A 19,898-nucleotide genomic window follows, 5' to 3' on the forward strand; every position below is an offset into this window, starting at 1 on the left:
TGACAAAGTAGTTATTGCTGGTTTAGCAGCCAGGCAAGCAGGTTCTCCTCACTGGTTTCTGCTTTTTCAAGGCCCTCATCCCCATTTGCCAGCACGCTATCTCTGCAAACCTGGATGCCAAGACAAGTGCCTAAGCAGAACAACAATCACTTCCTATGAATTACTGAACATGTGTAATTCATTTATCTGTAATATTGTGCTAAACTCAGCTCCAATTAAACAAATGAAAACACCTGCTTAGCACACATAGATCTTTCCATACCTCAGGGGAAGACACATCAGTGTGCTCTGTAGCACAATCTGGCTCAGAAGCCTACACTAACAATGCAAAGCTGGGATTTTAATTTTTTTTTTTTTTTTTAAGTACACATACGCAAGGAGAGAAAAAAATAACCCACCCCACGGACAGTGATATTTTGGGGGAGGAGTATTTGTTTGCAATATTTCTATCTTCAGCAGATGCAGTTCTGTAATTTTTTAACCATTCACTGGGGGCTTCCCACAGGCACTCAGACCCCAGGGCAAAAGAAAAGGGGGGATAAGGAAAACTTCAAACCACACATCAGTGGCCCCAGCCCTCACAACATTGTAAAACTACCAGAGACCTCACGGTAACACATCTGCTGAGTCAGGAGAGGTGTTTCCTTCTCTTGTTATGCTTATGAACCACAGGTATCCATCAGCTCTGCTGTCCCTCCTGTTCCCCCACATTAACAGCTCAGTACCACCCAAACCAGGGTCACCCCAACCAAGGGGGGGCTGAGACCACTCTGGGCACCCTGGATGACCAACCAGACACAGCCTCACCCCACACAGGCTTTGAACAAACCTCAGGGCACCCTTTAGGGGTCCTGGCTAGAAGCCTGGGTGCTTTGAAGGGTGCAGCAGCTGCCATGGGGAGAGCTCCCAGCCTGCCAGATCCCGTGCACTTAACTCATTTCCTATTCTCTACTCAGCTGCCTGCAGACAATAAGCTGTCAATCAGATCCCCAGAAGAACATTTACAATTATCCTCCCTCTCCCACACCTCAGCACGGCCCCACATGAATAGCTCCATCCCAAACTGTTCACACATGAGCCATTTTCCACTCCTCCATTCCCGGAACTGCCCTGACTTGAGAGGCGTGTTAGGAAACTGAATTTCCTCGTGTTTTCAAATAAAAAGTGCTTTGCTGTTGGAGCACAGAAGCAAAAGAGCTCCTACAGGTGTGAGGCCAAAGCAACCAGGAATGGAAAAACTACCCCAATGATTATTATAGCATCCTGTCCAAGGAATAAGGCTATTTGCTCTATTTGCTGCTTTTTGCCTTATTTTTTTTCCTCAGCAAAATCAAAGTTACTAACTGAAAGTGGTTATATATATACATATTTGTTTTGTTTTTCTTTTTCTTTCCTTTCCTTTCCTTTTTTTTTTTTTTTAAAGACAGGGTGGTCCCCTCTGCTCACTCCTGCAGAATTAGCAACCAAACACCACCACAATTTTGCAGCTGGCCCTGCTGCTCTGATGTGTCCACTGCTGGGCTCTCCCAAAAGAAATGGGTTTGTTTTTCTTCTGGGTAGACACAGCTGAGTGAAGGACTCAAAACCTTTCCAAGCAACAAGCCCAAGCAAAAAATAACAGCAATGGAACTCATAAACACACCTTCCCTTATAGTGCCAGTTGTGGATTTAAAAATTTGTGTATTTAAAAATACCTTAACAGTGTCCTGCAGTGTATTAATGCTCCTACTCCAGAGAACAATCTTTAATACTCTGGGGACACTTTCCAAACACTTTCCATGGCCAGAACAGGTCTCTGGGCCCACTCCTGAGAGCAGCAGCATCATTGCCATTGCTAAATTAGGGTGAAATCGGTGCCATCCTCATTCATTACACTGTGATTTTACTGATTTTCTGCTCACCTGTCTGCTCAAGGGTCAGCATAGTTAACAGTGAGGAGGCATTCACTCTTAATAATTGATTTGGGCAGCATCTTTGATGGCTGCCAAGCAGAAAGGTAGCTACTGCCATCAGGGATTTTTACCTCTTATTTTTAAATTCTTGCGCAGAATATTTCTACAACCTTTTCAGATGAAAAATAACCTATCTGATATTTTTCCCTTTCCTTTCAAATGTTTATCCTGCTCCAAATCTGCAAGGTGTAACATCATCAAGGAAGGTCAGGTTTCAGAAAAGTGAATGGCTCTGCTGTGAGCTCCCACCACTTTGAAAAGATGAACAATAGTCCCTCAAGTGTTGCTGTCGGTGGCACGGCAGCGATTCACAACAGAGGGTTAGAAATCTGAAATTAAAATAAACTGCTTAAAACCTGCAGATACAGAGAGAGATGCAGGAGACCAAATAAAATGGGACAGTCTCTTAACCCAATCAACAAAGTGCTCATTGTTCCAGTTTAAGACAAGTAAGGCAGCAATAAATATTGAGCAAAGGAAGTTAACCTGTATCCACAGCCTTTGAATAAACACAAAAGTTAAAAGTAAAATCAATGCAAGGCCTTTGGCTCTTGCCAACTTGTGCTTTCCTCCTTCTTGCTTGGCCTCATTTTTACTTTTGGGGATTTTCTTTGCCTTCTCTCTTAATATTCATACTTCCCCATATAAACTCCTTTTCACACAGCAAAAGGACAAACAGAACAAGCTGCCAGCACACAAACAACGTGAACAACAGCTCTGTTGCCTTCTGCAAATCCACCTGGGAGCAGATAACCTGGAGGAAAAGGGCTGGGCATGATGCTGACCCACAGCCTTTCTCCCCAGGGCCAGACCTCTACCACCACCAAATCCAATTTCCCCATTTACCCTTAGGATGGTACAGACAGAATTTGGCATCTCTGGAAGCTCCAAGCACATCCGTCTCTACTACAAAAGTTTGAGCATTCAGCTCCTGATCTGAGAATAAATAAATGCCTTGGTTAGTTCCTGTTTTTTTCCTGAAGTGGTTTATCCATTTCTGTGCCAACACCTCAGCCAGTAATGCAGTTTTTCACAGCAAGTATTAATTCTGACTTCACTTTAAAATCACATTTTCTTCATTTGGGTATTATTATATTCCATAGAACCAGGCGTGAGCATCATGCAAAAGGCATTCTGGTCCACAGTTGTGAATACAGCTGTGTAGGCAGAGGAATATTTGTTTTCCAAGTAATTTGTGCACATTCACAAAATTACAGTTGTCTGCAGTTCTCCTGAAATATCTGCCCTGCTGTTTACCAGTCATAAAATATAATCTGTCTTTTGTAGGATTCCAATTGGTAAATTTGGAAAAATATATATATATGTGTGTGCATTATTATTTTTTTTAACACTCAGATTGGCTTCTCCCCATAACCTCCTGGCTGTTAAGTCTGTACCACATCAGCACTAACTTGAGGAGCCACTGCCCTGAGGGAACAGTGGACAGACCTTAGTGAGAGCCAGAAAGGCTTCCTGAATACACTTCACAGATTGCTCCTTGAGCTAAATCTTGTTCTGATCCAAGAGTAACCACCCCATGAAGAAGAGCACATGAAACAGGGGCATGGCTTACAAATCAGTGTGGCCTGAACACAGCTCAGGTTGGGATGGAGCTGAGAGGTTCATCAATTAATAATGTGCTCAGCAACAACAGTGACAGATCAGCAACAAACAGGTCTTTAAGCATTTATTCTTGCAAGCAAACCCAGCAAGATGAAAATTAGTGTATTTGTGCTGTGGCTATGAACCAATAGGCTAGGCTGGCAGCTAGCATCTCCCAACAACTTTGCTTCAGATGTTTATCCAAGCTACTAAGAGTTAGCCAAAACACTTCTGTTGAATTCTAAATTATTTTTTTCCCATTGAAACATGGGAGAAATTTCACAAATGGTTCTGATTTTTGCCTTTTCCTTCACAACTGTACAGACAAAAACCAGTTTCTTCCAAATATTGTCTGAATGCACAAAGTACCATTCGCTTGGACAACAAAGTCCTTGGGAGAGAAATTTTCCACAGCAAATGTGTACAACACCTGCACAAGGGAAACCAACCCTGCTCAAAGCCCAGGACACAAACCACAAATAGCTCTGGCCCAGATTTTTGAAGAGAAGAAAATGTATAAAACCAAACATCCTCCTGAGAAATCACAGTGGGCATGACTGTGCAAACTGTGCTCATCGTGTTGGTACTACTGGAGTGACTGTGGTGTAACACTGATCTGAAAAAGCAAAGGCAGAAAACTAAACCTGTCTGGGATCCCTGGACTCTTAACACATCCCTGGGCTGTCACTTAAGGCCAGGACAAACCTGGCTTGAGCCATTTAACCCATCAGAGGTCCATGTGGCTGCACAGATACATCACAAAAGCCTTGAAATTGAGATGTGCCACACAGGTCAGTAACTTAAAACCCAGCAAAATGCCATACCACTTTTTTTTTTAATTATTATTTTTTTTTTTTTTTAAAAAAAAGCGTGTCCCAGTGACAGAACTGGCAAGAAAGTGTTGTGATTTGATGATCATATGAACCACTTTACAAACCCTCACTCTGTGTGCTCCCCTGCATTACCTACTTGATGCACACCAGAACATGGCATGAGCTGCACCAGGACTCTCAGGACATAATGCAATAAATGACAATTTTCTAAGGGTAGCAAGGGATGGCATCTGTGTCCTCAATGGCTCCAGCAAGGCCACTGCTGCCCTCTGACACCCACCATGACCAGAGCTCCTCCTGTCACCTTCCTGCCTCACTTGAAAATACAATTTCCCAACTTTTTCAGCTAGACACGCTAAACCCAGGATGTAGATTTTCCAATTAGTCTCTGTTTAAACATCTGTTGGTAGACTGCATTTAACATTAGTTATTTGAGCAAAGAGCAATTTGATTAGGCTGTCTGAAACAGAGCCAAAGTCTGCAAAATAATAGCTCAATTAAATTTTGTTTTGCTTTCATTTGTCTTATACTTCCCTGAGTGTGATACTGTTGCATATAATCAAGTAAACCAATTCCTTTCAAAATGAGAGATTTCAGTGCCTTTTCCATCTCCCCTCTAAGTTTATTTAATAAGCTCTTCCATTTTCTCCATGCTTTATCTAACTTCACCCTGACACAACGTCCCTCTCTTTCTTGTTGCCTTCAGTCTCCTTTAATTTTTGAGGCTTTCAATGGCTTGAGATTCCGTGCCATTAATGTTAAACCTTAAATAAATCAGCAATTTATAAAAGGCAGGTTACACTTATCAGGAAAATAAAAACACTTCAGTGACACAACAGCCTTGCCTCTGCACACACTACACAATATTTTGCCAACCTGATGGCACAGCTGTAAAACTGTCAAGCTCTGATGCCACATTCAAGCAGCATTCCAGTTGTTTCCCTGGTTCAGTTGTTTCCCTGGTTCAGTTTCTCCTTACTCTGTTATGTTGCACTTGTTGCCCTGAAACTCCAAAATTCACTTTAGAGATTTAAGCACATGAGGCAAGCAGCTGCTGTCCTCTGCACAAGCAAGAGGGATCAAAATGCCTTCTTCTCTTTCTCTTGTATTTTTTTTTTTAAGTCTCTCTTTTTAAACAAATTGCTATAACTCAAGGATTTCTGGCAAAGTTGATGTTTCAGGGTAAAATTCTGTGATCATGGCTGCAGGTTCTTCCAGTGCATTCTGCTCCTGGTCGGTGTGCAAGGAACACCAGAGTTTCCTCACTCTGACAAAAGACACTTTGCCTTGAGGATTCAAAAAAAATGAAGTTACAGTAACTTAGCTGCCATGTAGATGTGTATATGATTTAAATTTAAACATTTAAACATTAACTTCTTTCACACTTCTGTTAAAAGGAAAAAAAAAAATTCACGCATCCCTTGGGAGAAAAGATTTCTTTTATCAGAGGAGATTTTTGATACATGGGACTTTTTCCTTTAAGTGTTTTTTTAACATATTTGTTGCAGAGTGTGAACACAAAGGGATAAGCTGAAATAGGTATCTGGCAAGCTGCTCCCCAGCACGTGCTGCTGAAAGCCACAAGTGCTGCTGCAGTTGTTAAAAATCTGTTATTTTGGTGCAGAAAGGAGAGGGACTCCTCCAGCACTGGTCCTGCCACAGGCAGGACTTGTAAAATACTCCTGGAACAAAATAGCCTAAAAAAATTAGAGACAGCTAAAGTCCGTGGAAGTTCAAAATGGGATATGTCCTATTTAAAATGTAGAGAGCTACTAAATATGACAACCATCTGATGTATGAAAATTATTCACAACCGAAAACAGACAGTCTGGAAATAGCTGGGATGACTTCATTTAGACAGAATTACCCAAATCTGTTTCTAATATACACAGTACACATAATAAATTTTTACAATATGACAAGGAAAACAAACTTAATAAAAGTTCCTGATCTTTTGTTACACAAGCAAGCTATAGCCATGATATGTTTATAATATTTTGCCCATGATATCACAGCTAAGTAACAAAAGCTAAGCAACACAAAAAAACAGTTACTAGGTATGACTTCACCTCCTGACTTCTGTAATGACATCACTGAGTGCCACCTTCCCAGCCTACATCCCATGCTCAGCAAGCACTTGCTTTTGAATAATAATTTCCTTTTCTCCTTCTCCCAGGCACCCTTTGACTCGGGAAGCTGCGGATCTCTACGTCGAGACTTTGTTTGCTTCCAACTACGCCAGGGCTCATCTGAATGGTAAGAGATTTTTAGCCTGTTTCCTTCACTCCTGGTTATTTGACAAGTGCTTGAAAACCCTGTTATAAACAATCTCTGTAAGAAAACAGATGATGTCTTACGATCACAGAAGGTAATTTTTTCAAGAACCCAACTTTTCGAGCGTTTCCCAGATGCACCGCGTCAATCTTCCTACGTCTGACTATCTCAGCTGGTTTTCCAGCCCGGGCATTTTGCCAGGCAGGCCGGACTGCCCCTCATTGTCACTTCTGTTCAATGGCACTTGCACCCATTGCTGTTATTCCAGGCTTCAGGAAATCTTCTAACCACTGGACAGCCTCCAGTGCCGAGCATTAATAAGTTGCAGACCGCGGCGCTCCGAGCACGCGCGTGTCAGACCAGGGCCACGATCTGTAAGGGGTGGGGTAGGGGGGGGGTGCAAAAAAACCAGTAGTTCAAAAATGCTGCCTACCCAAATTGACAGAAAAGTGACCCCTACACTTCATCAGAAATTCCTGCAGACTGAGAAAATAAAGGAGTTTGCTTTTATCACCCACAGTAAGACTCATATGGAAAAATGGAAACACTACATCACTCGACCTCAGGTTGCCCCCTTTTCAACCGCAGATGAATATTATGTATATAAACTGTAAATCAATTTGAGATGTATTAAAAGAGATTCTCTTTTTTTTTTTTTTTTTTTCCCCTGTATTAAAGGTACCACTTTTTAATCTCTAGATTTATTTTGTAATGCCAAGTAAACGAGAAAGACTTAATTTCCGTAACAGAATTTTGTTACTTTTAAGTCTATTTAGCATCTCTGCGTGGTGTTCACATCATTTCCTATGCTTGGCCTGCATCAGGAAATAATGAGCAAGTATCACTTACCCAACACTGACTCACAAATATTTGCCTACATTAACAGGGCATTAAAAGCCATTTTAAACAAGTTAAGGAAATAGTGCAAGCCTTTGAACTGTGATTCACTACTACGAGAAATTAAGAAACTTTTCCTCTTCTACAAGCAAAAATCAGCTGCAACCTCCTTGTAATAACAGCAGGTCTTAAAGCAGACTTTCCTCTTAAAGATCCCTACACAATAGATTTCTCTGCTTAATGGAACTACTTCTGAATTCTTCCTACACTCAGTGTTGGGGGTACTTTGAAATTTCAATCTTTTCACATCCTTGAACTCTCATCAACATTTTTTTTCCAGCCTGTGTCAATAAAATTGATTACTTGCAGTTCTGAACTCTGTTCTGCACATGGAAATAAAACAATTTGTTTTAAAGTATTTTCTGAAGAAAGCAGAACTTGGCAATCATATCTACGAGATCAAAAAAAAAAAAAAAAAAAAAAAGAAAAGAAGGGAGGGGGGGAAGAAAAATAAAAGGGACAAACCAACCCAACAAGAAGCAAAGAGAAGCAAGAAACAAAAGAGAAGCAACGCCTCGATTTTATCGCGGCGGCAGCGACTGGAGCTAAATTCCTGACACACACATCACCAACCTCACCGCTGCTCTCCTGATTGATTTATCCCCCTGTCGGATGTGAACCATCTTTTTGGATCATTAATACGTTCATTAATTTGTTATCAATTCTTGCTCTCTGTACTTAAACCGCTCCGCGGCGCGGCTCGGCAGCGCCGGTGGAATCGCAGGACCCCTGACTCCCCGGTTGCTGAGATGCTTCACACCTACAACTGAGCTGTTGCTTTTACAAGTTTAATCTTGGTATTAAGGAGCTGATTGTGGAACCATGTCGCTATAACATCTTCAACCCAGCTGTACATCATATAAACCTCTCTAGGAGGGGGCAGGCTCCCATGATTCCTAGCAGTGGTGCATACCTTTAACTCCCTAATCTGTAATACTACAAAATACTGTTCTCATTTCTTCCCCAGCACAAGTGGACTACCAGCAAGGGTCCAACACTGTTATTCCTAATTACCTTTTTTTCACTCTTGATCCTGTGGCGCTCATAATTAGTTACCTGGGGCTGCAATCCAATTTGAAGTGATGACAAGAAGGTGATCCATGAAAAAGTAATAAGTTAAATCCAATTTCAGCCTTCCTCTAATTAAATGCACATGGAACTAATGACTCAAACCCTACCATTTCAGTGATAATGGTAATTAGCGAGGTGGGAGTCACTCTCTTTTTTCAACACTGTAGGTGTAAACCACAAGGTAAAATGGCAGGAGCACTCTTAATTACATGTGTCATTTTGTCAGCGATTTACACGTTTCTGACCAGTCAGGAACGTTTCATTTGTTTTCCCCTTCCCTGAGGTGGGTAACACATGGCTGGACTCAGACACAGCCAGCCCCACTCCCAACCTCATCAGAAATCACATTTTTTTTCAAGAACCACTCACTAAATGTTTAATGTCAAAGCAGAAAAGCTGCTAGAAAATTATATTCAGGGTGCTTTAGCGAGACACAGGGCTGGAAATAAGAGATCCTTGCTTCTACTTTTAGGTTTGCCCCTCAGGACTGACTTCTTTACAACGTGTAGATGCCAAACTACCAAACACCCACCAAAGACTTGCAGTTCTATGACCTTGGGTGCATCACTTAGTACCTCTCTGCCAGGGTTTAGACTGCTATAAAATGAGAATAATGCATTTGCTGGGAGTACCTCACACCGCCAGCTCTTCCAATATCTTGGTATTTACTTAGTAGCCACTTTTTTTTTTTTAATCATATAATTACAAGAAAATCACAGGCATCTCTCAAGAAAGCAACTGCATTTGTCAACTTTCTGCTTAGTCTGAAAAGCTGGAAAAATTGAATACGAAAGGCCTTGGAAAAAAATTAAAAAGGGCAGCAAAAAAAAAAAGCCCACAGGTTTCACTTGAAAAAAACCCTTAGTATCAAAATTTTCAAGCTGATCATGTAATTTTGAGGACCTGACTCAGATTTTGTTTGATTCTGTGGGGTGGATGGTATTTGCACTTCACAGGCACATTCCAAGAACTGACTAACACCTATGATTGGGCTTGGGGTTGCAAAATAAAGAGTTACGGGTCCTTTGGTAGAAACCAGCAAAACTCAACTTTGCTTTATTTCCACAGCCAAAAATAAAAGACGTAAGATTCAAGTGAAATTTTCAAAGGTAAAAATATTTAAATTCTACAGAAGTGAAATCCCAACCCAACTAGAACTGGTGGGAATATTCCCATTGGCTTAAATGAGGCCAAATTCAGGTGAGCGCCTATTTACAGGAGTGAATTAGAGATACCAGTATAAAAAGAAGAAAAACACTTGCAAATTTATTTCCCAAATTATCTACTGAGACGTAATTTCTTTACCAATTGTTAAATTTACCACCATGTGAAAAAGGTACACTGGGTGTAAAACCTGAGGCTACATAACCTGGTACTTGGGTGCTCTGAGTCTACCCTTCCCTTCACCTTTCAGAATTTATTACGTTGCTGAGTTAACTTCTAATTTCATACAAAAACAATAATAATTGCCCCTAACATCTAGCTTCAGTGATTTTTTTTTTTTCCCTCTATCCCTCTTCTATTTCTCAAGATACTGGAAAGGAACATTAAGATAATATAGCATGCAAATTAAATTCTTCAAAAGCCCAGCCAAAAGGCTGCTTTAAAAAGCAGCGGTATGCAAAGGCGAGGACAGCTCTGCTCTCCCAGCCTCCCCCAGTCTCACCCTGAAAATCTAAACCAAACCCAAATTCTTTTCTTGGCCGTGACCTAAAGGCAAGATTTATTTTCTGTTTTGTCAACTGAAAACAAAAGTTTCCATCTTAGTAATTTCATTGTTTCTTCTCGCCAAACACAGGCAGGTTAACTATCAGACAACAAATCTCATTTAATCACCATAAAAAAAGTCAAGTGATGGGTTGCAATTGCAAGATACTAACTTGGACATCCTAAATCTGTTTTCAGTTCAGTATCTAACTTCCAGCTCAATGCAACACACAACATTTACGTCTTTAAAAAAAATTGTATTTTTAGTATTGCCAAAACACACATGCACTTTTACTTTCTTGGGAGAAAATGTGTCTCTTGATTTCTTTCCAATCTGTGTGCTCTTGCCAGCAACTAAAATGCTTGGAGAACCAAAATGAATAATCGTTAAGAGCATCAGTAATTAAAGCTGCAAATTTTAATCAATACATCTATTAATACAAAGATATATTTATCTTGGCCTGGAAAAATGTGCACATTTTCAAAATCCTCAGCATACCTGGCCTGTTAAATTATTTGTTTCACAGACTCAAGGAAATCCAATGTCTATGGCAAATATATTATCACACAGGCTGCAGCCTTTTTTTCACTTCCAGTAATTTTTCTGGGGCTGATATTTTTTATATCCTTTTCCCAACTGCTGGTTACTAAATCCATTCCTTAACTTTCAACTGCCTTTTGTTTGTGTCATCAGGCTGTGAAACCAGAGGTCACTGCCAAATATAAAGCACAGCAGTGTGAGATAGGCTCAAAATGTGACTCATCCTGTATTGGGAGATTTTTGATTTTTTTTTTTTTTTCCAGCAATCAGCAGAGCACATCTCCACTCCTCTGCCCAAGTTCTTATACACTAAATATCTGAAAATTTGCTAAAAGCAGGTCTCACTGTAGTATTATCAAGGTCAAGAGACCCCAAAGACATGACTGGAGCCCACTGTCACATGAACACTGTAGAAGGCACCACTGTGGCCACCTGATGCTGGGATATAAGTACCATGGCTACTTGATCAGTGAATAAAGCAGGAATATAGGAAATTATCCATGAGATTAGCTGCACACTGTGTACTAGATTAATTTTCCTCATCTGTTTGTGGTGGGAGGGTTTCCATGACCAAACCTGCCAGCCTGCCTTGAAGTCCCCTCGAGACAGAGGGACCAATTGCAGCTCCAGGTGGGACACCACCTGCCCCCCTCCCAGGGTGGGAAGGGCTACAAAGCATCTTGTTAGGAGAACCAGCATCCCTAACAACCCTTCCCTGCCAATCCAGGCAAACACAGCTCCCCAGTACTCCTGTTAGGGAGCTCTGCACCCGTGCCCTGGAGATGCCTACGGTATTCTCGTTAGACATAAATTCTGTTTGTCAGAAAAAAAAATAGGAAACTGCTAACAGCTGTGGCTATCCAATAAGACATCTGTATTTATAAACTAAGTGCAAAGATGACTCGGTTCATTATTTGAGCAGACTTTTGAAAAACAGGTGCATTTCCACCACCCTCAACATACATCCTAGGTGCTGTCAGCCACGGGTATTGCCATGTCAGTCCAGTGCCACCCGATTTCCAGGGGTGTGGCTGCTTGCATGGGTGCAGCTTTGCTCAAAAATTCCACCCCAGCACCACCATTTCCTTCCAGCAACAGATTTTCTTTGCAGGGATGCACTCGGGGTCTGTTACACTCAAGAGGACTTCCAGTACAGTGAAGACTGCAAAACCACCAGGAGTGAAGAGGGGGAAAAAAAAAATAAAGAGAAAGAGAGAGAAGACTGGGCAGTCATTTGAATCAGTGAGTGACAGGCTGGGCCAGCTCTCTGTATACATTAATAAATTAGAATTTTAATTGTGTCTCTGACTGCAGGAGCTGCTCCAGTACTTTAATATGTACCAACAATTGGCTGTGTTATGGAATCCACGATGTGGCCTTCACTGTTGACCTCTGCAACACAATTCCCAGTCTGACTACGGAAACTGTTTGGTTTGATCCTTTCAACTTATTTGAATCCTGACAAATAAGCTCACAGCTGAAAGGTCAACACAGTCATATTTCATCCTCTGGAGCCATTCTTAAGACATCTGCACAACAAAGCACTTCTTTTAGTACCTGACACTGGACCTAGCCAGCACAATCTCTCATTAAAAATGTCCCCAGTGGAAGAGTCTATTAAAAGGCATATGGATCAGCTATGGATTTACCAAATAAAATATTTTTGAAAGCATTCATGTAACAGTTTGGATTATGATGCTCCACACTGCCAATAAAACGTGTATTTGCCCAATGACAAAATGCCTCATACTTTCCAAAAGAATAATAGCTGGGCTATAAAGTGTGAGGTGGTGTCCAGCAGCTTGAGCACGGGGGGCTGGGGGGAGCCAGGAACTCATGAATCTTAATCCTACCTCTAAACCCAATTCCCTCTGTGATCCTAAGCAAGTCACTTAACCTGCTTCCCTCAGTTTCCCACTCCAGAAATGGAATAATGCTACTCACTTATCAGACTTTCCTTCTGGGGATGTTTTGGAGATTAATATTGGCAAAATGCTTTGAAGATGAAATCACTACACAAAGGAGAGATGTTGTCCATGCTGGGCCAAGGGCTGCAGTTAATAGCTATTCCTCACTCATCCAAAACTCCCCTTCAAGTCCCCACCACCTTTTTTGGGGTAAGAACCACAGTATCAGATCCTCTCACTTGACTGTCAAGGCCTTTAGTGATGCTGACTTTCCCTTTGTATTCTACTACGTATTTAAAGAATCTGGGATCCATATTTTTGGAGGAAAATAATCTGAAGCACATATAAAAGGCAAGATAAGTAGCAACACTGTCAGGGAATTTTATGGTGATAATATATCAAACTAAAAAAAATTAGGAAGAGCAAAACAGTCATGGGTTTGATTGCGTGCTATGACAACAAGCAAAAAATAAACAAAAAAAAACAACCCCAAAGAACAACCCAGAAAATATTTGGGGCTACAGAGGCTGAAGCATCAGATACAGAAGAACAAGGTAAGAGAAATGTCCCAGCTCCAGGGCTTTGTGCAACTGCAACTGAACTGCTGTATTCAGTAACTTATTATCAAAAATCCAGTGACAGACTGCAATTGCAAAGAGAGCAATAATAACAGCAATAAGCAGCTGCAAACCAGCAAAGTGGTCAAGGGTCTACAAGTGCTGGTTTACGAAATACATAAAGAACTGGATACATATAATTTGCCAAAACTGGCAAGTATATGTTAGTATCTCAGATGTTTGAGGAGTGTGAACAAGAGGCAAGGCAAGGGACTGACTCAGTATTTATACAAGCAGTATTACTTGGAGCAAGGGGATGGAACTGAAGTGGAAAGTTCCTGAGCGTGTGCTTTGTTATGGAAAACCATCTGAAGGAAAATAATAATGGTCCCACCACCACTGGGACTTCTAATGCTAGAAAAGAAAAAAAAAAAAACCAACAAGGAAAATGTGATACATGACCTAATAGGTCTTTCTTGTCTTTAACTTCCCTGATTTATCCCACAAGACTAGCAGAATGTACTCCAAAGACACATATGTGTGCATACATCTTCTGTTTGGGAATGCTGTCGTGGTTTTAGCTTTCTGAATTCATAACAGCACAAAGCCCAACAATATTTAGATTTTCCTTCTGAAGATGCCCATAAATCAGCAGACAATAAAAGGGAAAAAAAGAAACCAATGACATGATATCCTACTATTTCCCAATATCCCTGACACAGCAAATCAACGGTTTGAGTGAACACAGACTACAAATTGAACAGCAATCAAACAGAAACCTTCATGCAAATCTCCTGTGCACACTGACACGGTAACAAAAGCTGTTCCATTTTGTCATGCTCCAACCCTACCAGATGCTAATAAAAATACATGCTCACAATTTGTAAAAAAAATGCTGGGAGGGATTTCCAACAGCGCCTGACACCCCTCCTCATGCCACTTACATCTGCAGCTGCTCTCTGGACTTCTCCAGGAGGATGCTCCTGGAGGTCCCATCCCAGCATTCAGAAGGAAGATGCATTTATTAAGCTTTCACAAACCCCACAGGAGGCCCACAGGCTCTTACCTGAAGGGCTGGCTGTTTGTCATTCCTCTTCGGAGACTTTAATCCACTAACTTGTTGCTGCTGCTGCTGCTGCTGCTGTTGCTGCTGCTGCTGCTGTTGCAGTAGAAGCTGCCGTGCCACCTGGAGAGCCTGAGAGGAAAGAAGTTGGAAAATTGGGTTTACAGCAGACAGGGCTGGGGAGCTACATGCAGAGCACAGGGTCAAGGCAGCCCTTGGTCATGGGGCTTCACTCCCAAAGCATCTCCGCTGAGGAAAGCAGTGGCTTGCACAAAAAAACAAACAAACCAAAAACTCAACAACTCAGCACTTGCAGGGGGGTCTTATTGCACCACTGGATTTCCCATTTTGACTATTGAGAAAAACAGCAGCAGCTAAAGTTCAGCTCCTGGGTGGGAACCAGGTACTTGAGCACAAGTGAGCACAATACAGTGATTTTCATTCCCTGCCTGGAGAGGCTCATGGTCCTCCTTGCCACCAGGCAGGCTCATGTGCTGATGGCTTTCAAGCTTCTCTTCTCCAGTGAGTCAGGTCAGGTTAACAGAAGAGGGCAGTTATGTATCACTGCTTGCTCTCCTGAGCCCTGGAGAAAGTCAGGGAAGTTTCTGGAAGGCTTTGACAGGAAGAAGAGGAGAGCCAGCAGCAGGCAGAGCCATGCCCAGTCCTGGAGGTACTATGGTGAAGGTGATGGAAGCTGCAAGGAGAGGGAGTGAATGCAATGAAAAACAGAGACAGCATCTCTCCCCCCCGAAAAATCATTAAGGTTTATGGTGGACCTGCAGTGGGGACTCAGACAGGAGGGAGCAGAGCAGTGAGGGGGACAGTGCAATCCTACAGGATAAAGGGACAAGGGAACATGATCCTGAATGCATGAGCAGAGCATCACATAGTGGGGGATTCTTGCAAAAATTCTTGGCAAGGGACACTTTATCCCTGCCCACAGTGTGCCTGGACATTGGAGCCAACTGCTCTGCAAGGCCGATTTCTCCATCAGGTGGGGAAAAGAAAGCAAGAGGAGACAAAACACAGGGAGCAAGGAGCAAGTCCCTGCCCTGGCTCCCTCCTGGCTCCCCAGCCAGGACACTGTAAGGATGCTCAGCCCCAAGACAGACTGTGGCACAGCTGAGGCTCTGCTGGCAAGACCCAAGCCTGCTGCTCCCAGAGGATTCACCAGCACTGGACTGGGGCTTTCTTGGTCTCCTTGGAGACGTTCAGTACATGTGTAGGTGGAAAAGTGGGAAGGCTGAAGACTTCATTAATGTAAAACAAGAAAAATAGTCCCTTTGCAAGATGCCTACATGGAAGGAGGGAAAAAGCCTTCCCCACTCCTACTGTGTATGCTCTCTGAGTGATTTAATTAATACCTATTTAATTAAGGAGTCAGATACGCTTCAGGTTTCACTTGCTTCTCCAAGTTGCAAAGTGTTTCATCTCAGTGCAGAACTGCTGGGAAAGGTTTGACACCGAGGGCTGCAAACTCAGATCTGCCACTCTCCAGTAAAACCTCCTTATTTTATGGCCTAGACCCTTCTTTTAACTTTTAAAGGGACATTCAGCAGCCCAGGGGGTTGAAGAACCACTCTGGCTGCCCAGCAGGCAATGGGAAGCATGGAGCAGGGGCCTCACCACACTCTATTAAGGAGAAATATTCCTTTGAAATATTTCAAATTGAATAACTCCACTGGATCAGAAAAAACTCTGTAAGGGTGGATGCAATTTCCAGCAGAGCTTGGTGCAAGGAAGGTAAAACCACGTTTTGGATTTCAGACTGGCTGGTGATCAGTGCACCCACAGCACCCCTTCAATGCTCCCTGTCCCATGAGGGGTGCAAGAAGCAGCCAGGCACGGGCACACCTCTGTGTTCCCACACACACAACCACCCCCACTGGGGGTTCAGCATCTAGAACCAGAAGACTCTGGAGCTGAGCAATTAATACAATGCAACAAAAGAAAGCTTTATGCAGAAAGAACTAAGTACAGCTAAAAAAATGTTAATTTTTTTGAATTAGCTTACTTAGCTGTCAAAGCATCTTCAAGGGTGGGCAGAGGCAGCAGAAATAAAACCTACAAGACTTAAGGGGATGGGCAACAAATACTCACTTACTTAACAGGGGTGTTGTATGGCTTTATTTAATTAATGAATGCTTGTAAAGCACTCTGAGTTGCTCAGACAAGAAGCTCTATACAGTAGAGCGCAACATATTATTATATATTATTAAGACTGGCTCTGCAGAAGAATAATTCCAGGTAAATGTGCAATCAAATGATCATTTTAGTTCCTAGTAATTAGATTCAATAGGCCAAGAAAAAAACACAGAAGCCTTTCTTTCATCATACACTAAACAATCAGAACATCCCTAACCTTTCAAGCTGCAGCCTTTTTGAATAAAACATCATCAACTTATAGATATTATTCCAAAAAGAACCAGTCACCATATGTGTTGTCTCTTTGAAATACAGTTGCTATAGCAGACCCTGCATGCATTTCATGTGATATGATCAGATTCTATCCGTTCTGGCAGCTGAGAGGTTGCACAACTAAAATTGGCTGCCAGAAAATTTTGAAGATTCCCAGAACAAGTAGCCATGCAAGAAATGCCTGCTTTCTCCTCGAGCTGGCCACGAAGCTCCATGCAGCTCAGCAAAGTGGCTGCTGCCACCACGAGCCCTCATCATGGTTGTCCCCACACCAAGGAAGATTTGTGCCCCTGGAGCCAGGCTTGAAGTTGCAAAGCTCTGATGGAGCAAAGCCAGAGCTCTGTCCCTGCTCCAGTCCCCCCTGCACAGCACCCACATCCCTGCACACCCACCCTCAAGGTGACACCCACACCACCCTGCTCTTTGTCTGGCTGGATCTTGCCCTGGTGCTGAGACCTGGCAGAACCAGAGAGAGTGAGAGGCAGGGACCAGCACAGAGGGTGGAACAGAGATGAAGGAAAAGGATTAAAAACAAGGAGAGGAACAAATGAGTTGGTTGGAGAGAGCATTGAAGGACCCAGGATGGAGAGCAACAGCAAAGGAAGGAAGATGGAAGGGCAGGGATGGGTGAGATGGTGGCAAGCTGACAGCTCAGGGGACTGCAGCCTGAGGTGACACTTTCCATCTCTCTTCTCTCACAACTTCGCTCTTCCACTTATAAATTACTGACAGCAATAAAAGTTAAGCACCAGATCAGCTTGGGTTTAAGACTTGGAAGTTGTTTACAGCTCCGATCTGGTTCTTACTGAACCATATCCAGCAAGCAGCTACTGTGTTCTTGGTGGCTTGGTGATCCCAGGTCCCTGTACCTTCCTACATTCCCCTGCTCAGCCTTTCCTCCCTCCTACTTCAGACCAAGCCATCTCAAAGTCTCATCTCACTCCTCACACACGACAAGATGAGTAGAAAGAAGATGGTTATAACTCAGTCTGGGAAGCACCAGCCCTCTTTCTTCTTAAATCAAAGTATTTCAAGCCCTTTTGGAGTGCCTTCATGAAATTAATTTGCTGATTTCAGCTCAAGCCTGATGGACACCTGCCCTCATTACACCAGCACAGACCATCTGATCCAAGCAGAGCACCTCTACCCCCTTCCCTGGTTCCACCCAGGAACACGGAGCCCACAGCTGGATGCTGGCCTGGGAGCCCTGCTGAGGCTGCACAGCAAGGATAGGCAGGGAAATTAATTTGAGAGTGAAGTCAGTCCCACAACCTTCATCAGCACGAAGCTTCACAAGCAGGCCTGTACATTAATAAAGCTTCCTGTGGGAGTTGATGTTGCCTTTGATTTGCATGTGAATTCAATGCTAGTGAGAAGTGCCAGACTGTCAGACATGGAGACCAAAGTCTCTTATCTTTCCAAAAGCTTCTGTAGCAGTTTCCCCACATTTCCTTAATCATCTGCCTTGTCCTCAACTTACTGAACAGGCAGTAGAGAGTAAAGCTGGACTCAGTTCAATGTCTGCTGCTGCCAAGTCCTGAAACAAGGGTGCCAGGACTGTTTACTGCTAGCCAACAGCTCTGCTAACGTGGCCCTCTCCTCAGGAGCAGGTGCTCTGACATCTCCAAGCTCTTTTCACACATTCCTCCCCACTGCCATAGTTACATCCTAACTCTCCATCACGTGCTTGCCTGCCTGCAAGCAAACAATTGCCAAGGGCCATGGTAAACCAGCTTGTGTTTGTGCATCCAGGCAACTGTGAGCTCCTGTCCCTCAACAGGACCAGCAGGTAGAGACACCAAGAGCCCCTGAAACCACAGAGGTGCTTCAGCTATCTGGACCAGTGATTACCAGGAGCCACGTTATGTACCACCTAAATGTGCTGCTGGAAGAGCCTGCAAGCCTGGACATGGACAACCAGACCCAGATGCTAATTCTGGCCTCCAGCAGCTGATCACACAGCACCAGCAATCCTCCTCCTCTCTGCACCAAAATACAAGTAAGAAATCTTCCCGTTTACTGAAGGAAGAGAAAGAAAATCAGCCCCTAGGCAAGCCCATCTTCTGAGTGCCAAGGTTTGTGGTCACTCTCAACAAGGATTTGAAAAGCTGACATCAGGAAAAGGCTCACTACCAGCCCAGTCATCTTGATTCTGCTCAGTGCTACGCCTAAACACAAGATAATGAACTCCCAAGCTATTTTCTTATCCATTAGGAAATCACCCAGAGATAACAAGATTTTCTGGTTTAAAACTGAGACCAGTAAAAAGGCAACTGAAACACTGTACCTTAGAGACACTGCACAAACTTGGGATGACATTTTGGAGCCAAGACTGGGTGACACCCAACCCAGGAAAAATTTTAAGAGCACATTCACTGTGAGATGAATCAAGCCTGTTTCACTCAAAGATGCCACAGAGTAAGTGGGAAGCCCCACTGAAAACCCCTGTGCTTAGGGAAGTGATAACCATTTAATGTCTCCCAAATAGTTCAGTACCGGGGGGGTGGGGAAAGTATGCATTTGAGATGACCAAGACAATTTTATTGCAAGATAGACAGAACGTGACTTGTTTGCCCAGCTGTTGTTTGCCCAGAACATCCGGCACTGTTATCACCCGAGTTGCTGTTGTAATTTGACATTTTCACGCAAGCAGCTCAATATTTCAGTTGCACCATCCTCTTTGGGCAAGTTCTGCTGGAAGGGTAAAAAAAAAAAAAGTAGCCCTGCCTCTGATTCCGTGTGGCTAGAAACCTCCCCATTTGGGAAGGGGGCTGGGGAAGGGAAAAAAGGAGTAGAACTTCAAAAATAGAAAAGCTGCTTAAATGTCGACGACTTGCTTACAGTGTTAGTACATAAGGAAAACAGTAACAGGATCCAGTCCTATGGAGCCTCTTGCTAACTTGTTCCACCACTGCAGCCAATACAAGAAGGCAGTGCCTCTCTAACTGTTTTTCCATCAGCCTATTTCTACTGAAGAAAAAGAGCTCAAGCTCCTCCCTTCCCATCTGCTCCATCCGATACTAATATCAATCAGCTATTAATGAAATACGAAGACCTCCGGCTATAATGGGGGCCT

At 43.0% G+C, this 19,898-nt stretch overlaps 1 protein-coding gene across 13 annotated transcripts in view; it reads right to left on the reverse strand.

Annotated features, from left to right (window-relative positions):
- The window catches only part of FOXP1 (forkhead box P1), a 379,251-nt gene that overhangs the window by 99,000 nt on the left and 260,353 nt on the right, over window positions 1–19,898 (reverse strand). For all 13 annotated transcript variants that reach the window (XM_071756305.1, XM_071756320.1, XM_071756311.1 and 10 more), the window contains one exon: window positions 14,408–14,536. In XM_071756305.1, coding sequence (XP_071612406.1) covers window positions 14,408–14,536 — 129 coding nt within the window. The remainder of the gene's footprint in view (window positions 1–14,407; window positions 14,537–19,898) is intronic.

Source organism: Heliangelus exortis, chromosome 12 (assembly GCF_036169615.1).
Source record: "Heliangelus exortis chromosome 12, bHelExo1.hap1, whole genome shotgun sequence".
Taxonomy (NCBI): Eukaryota; Metazoa; Chordata; class Aves; order Apodiformes; family Trochilidae; genus Heliangelus; species Heliangelus exortis.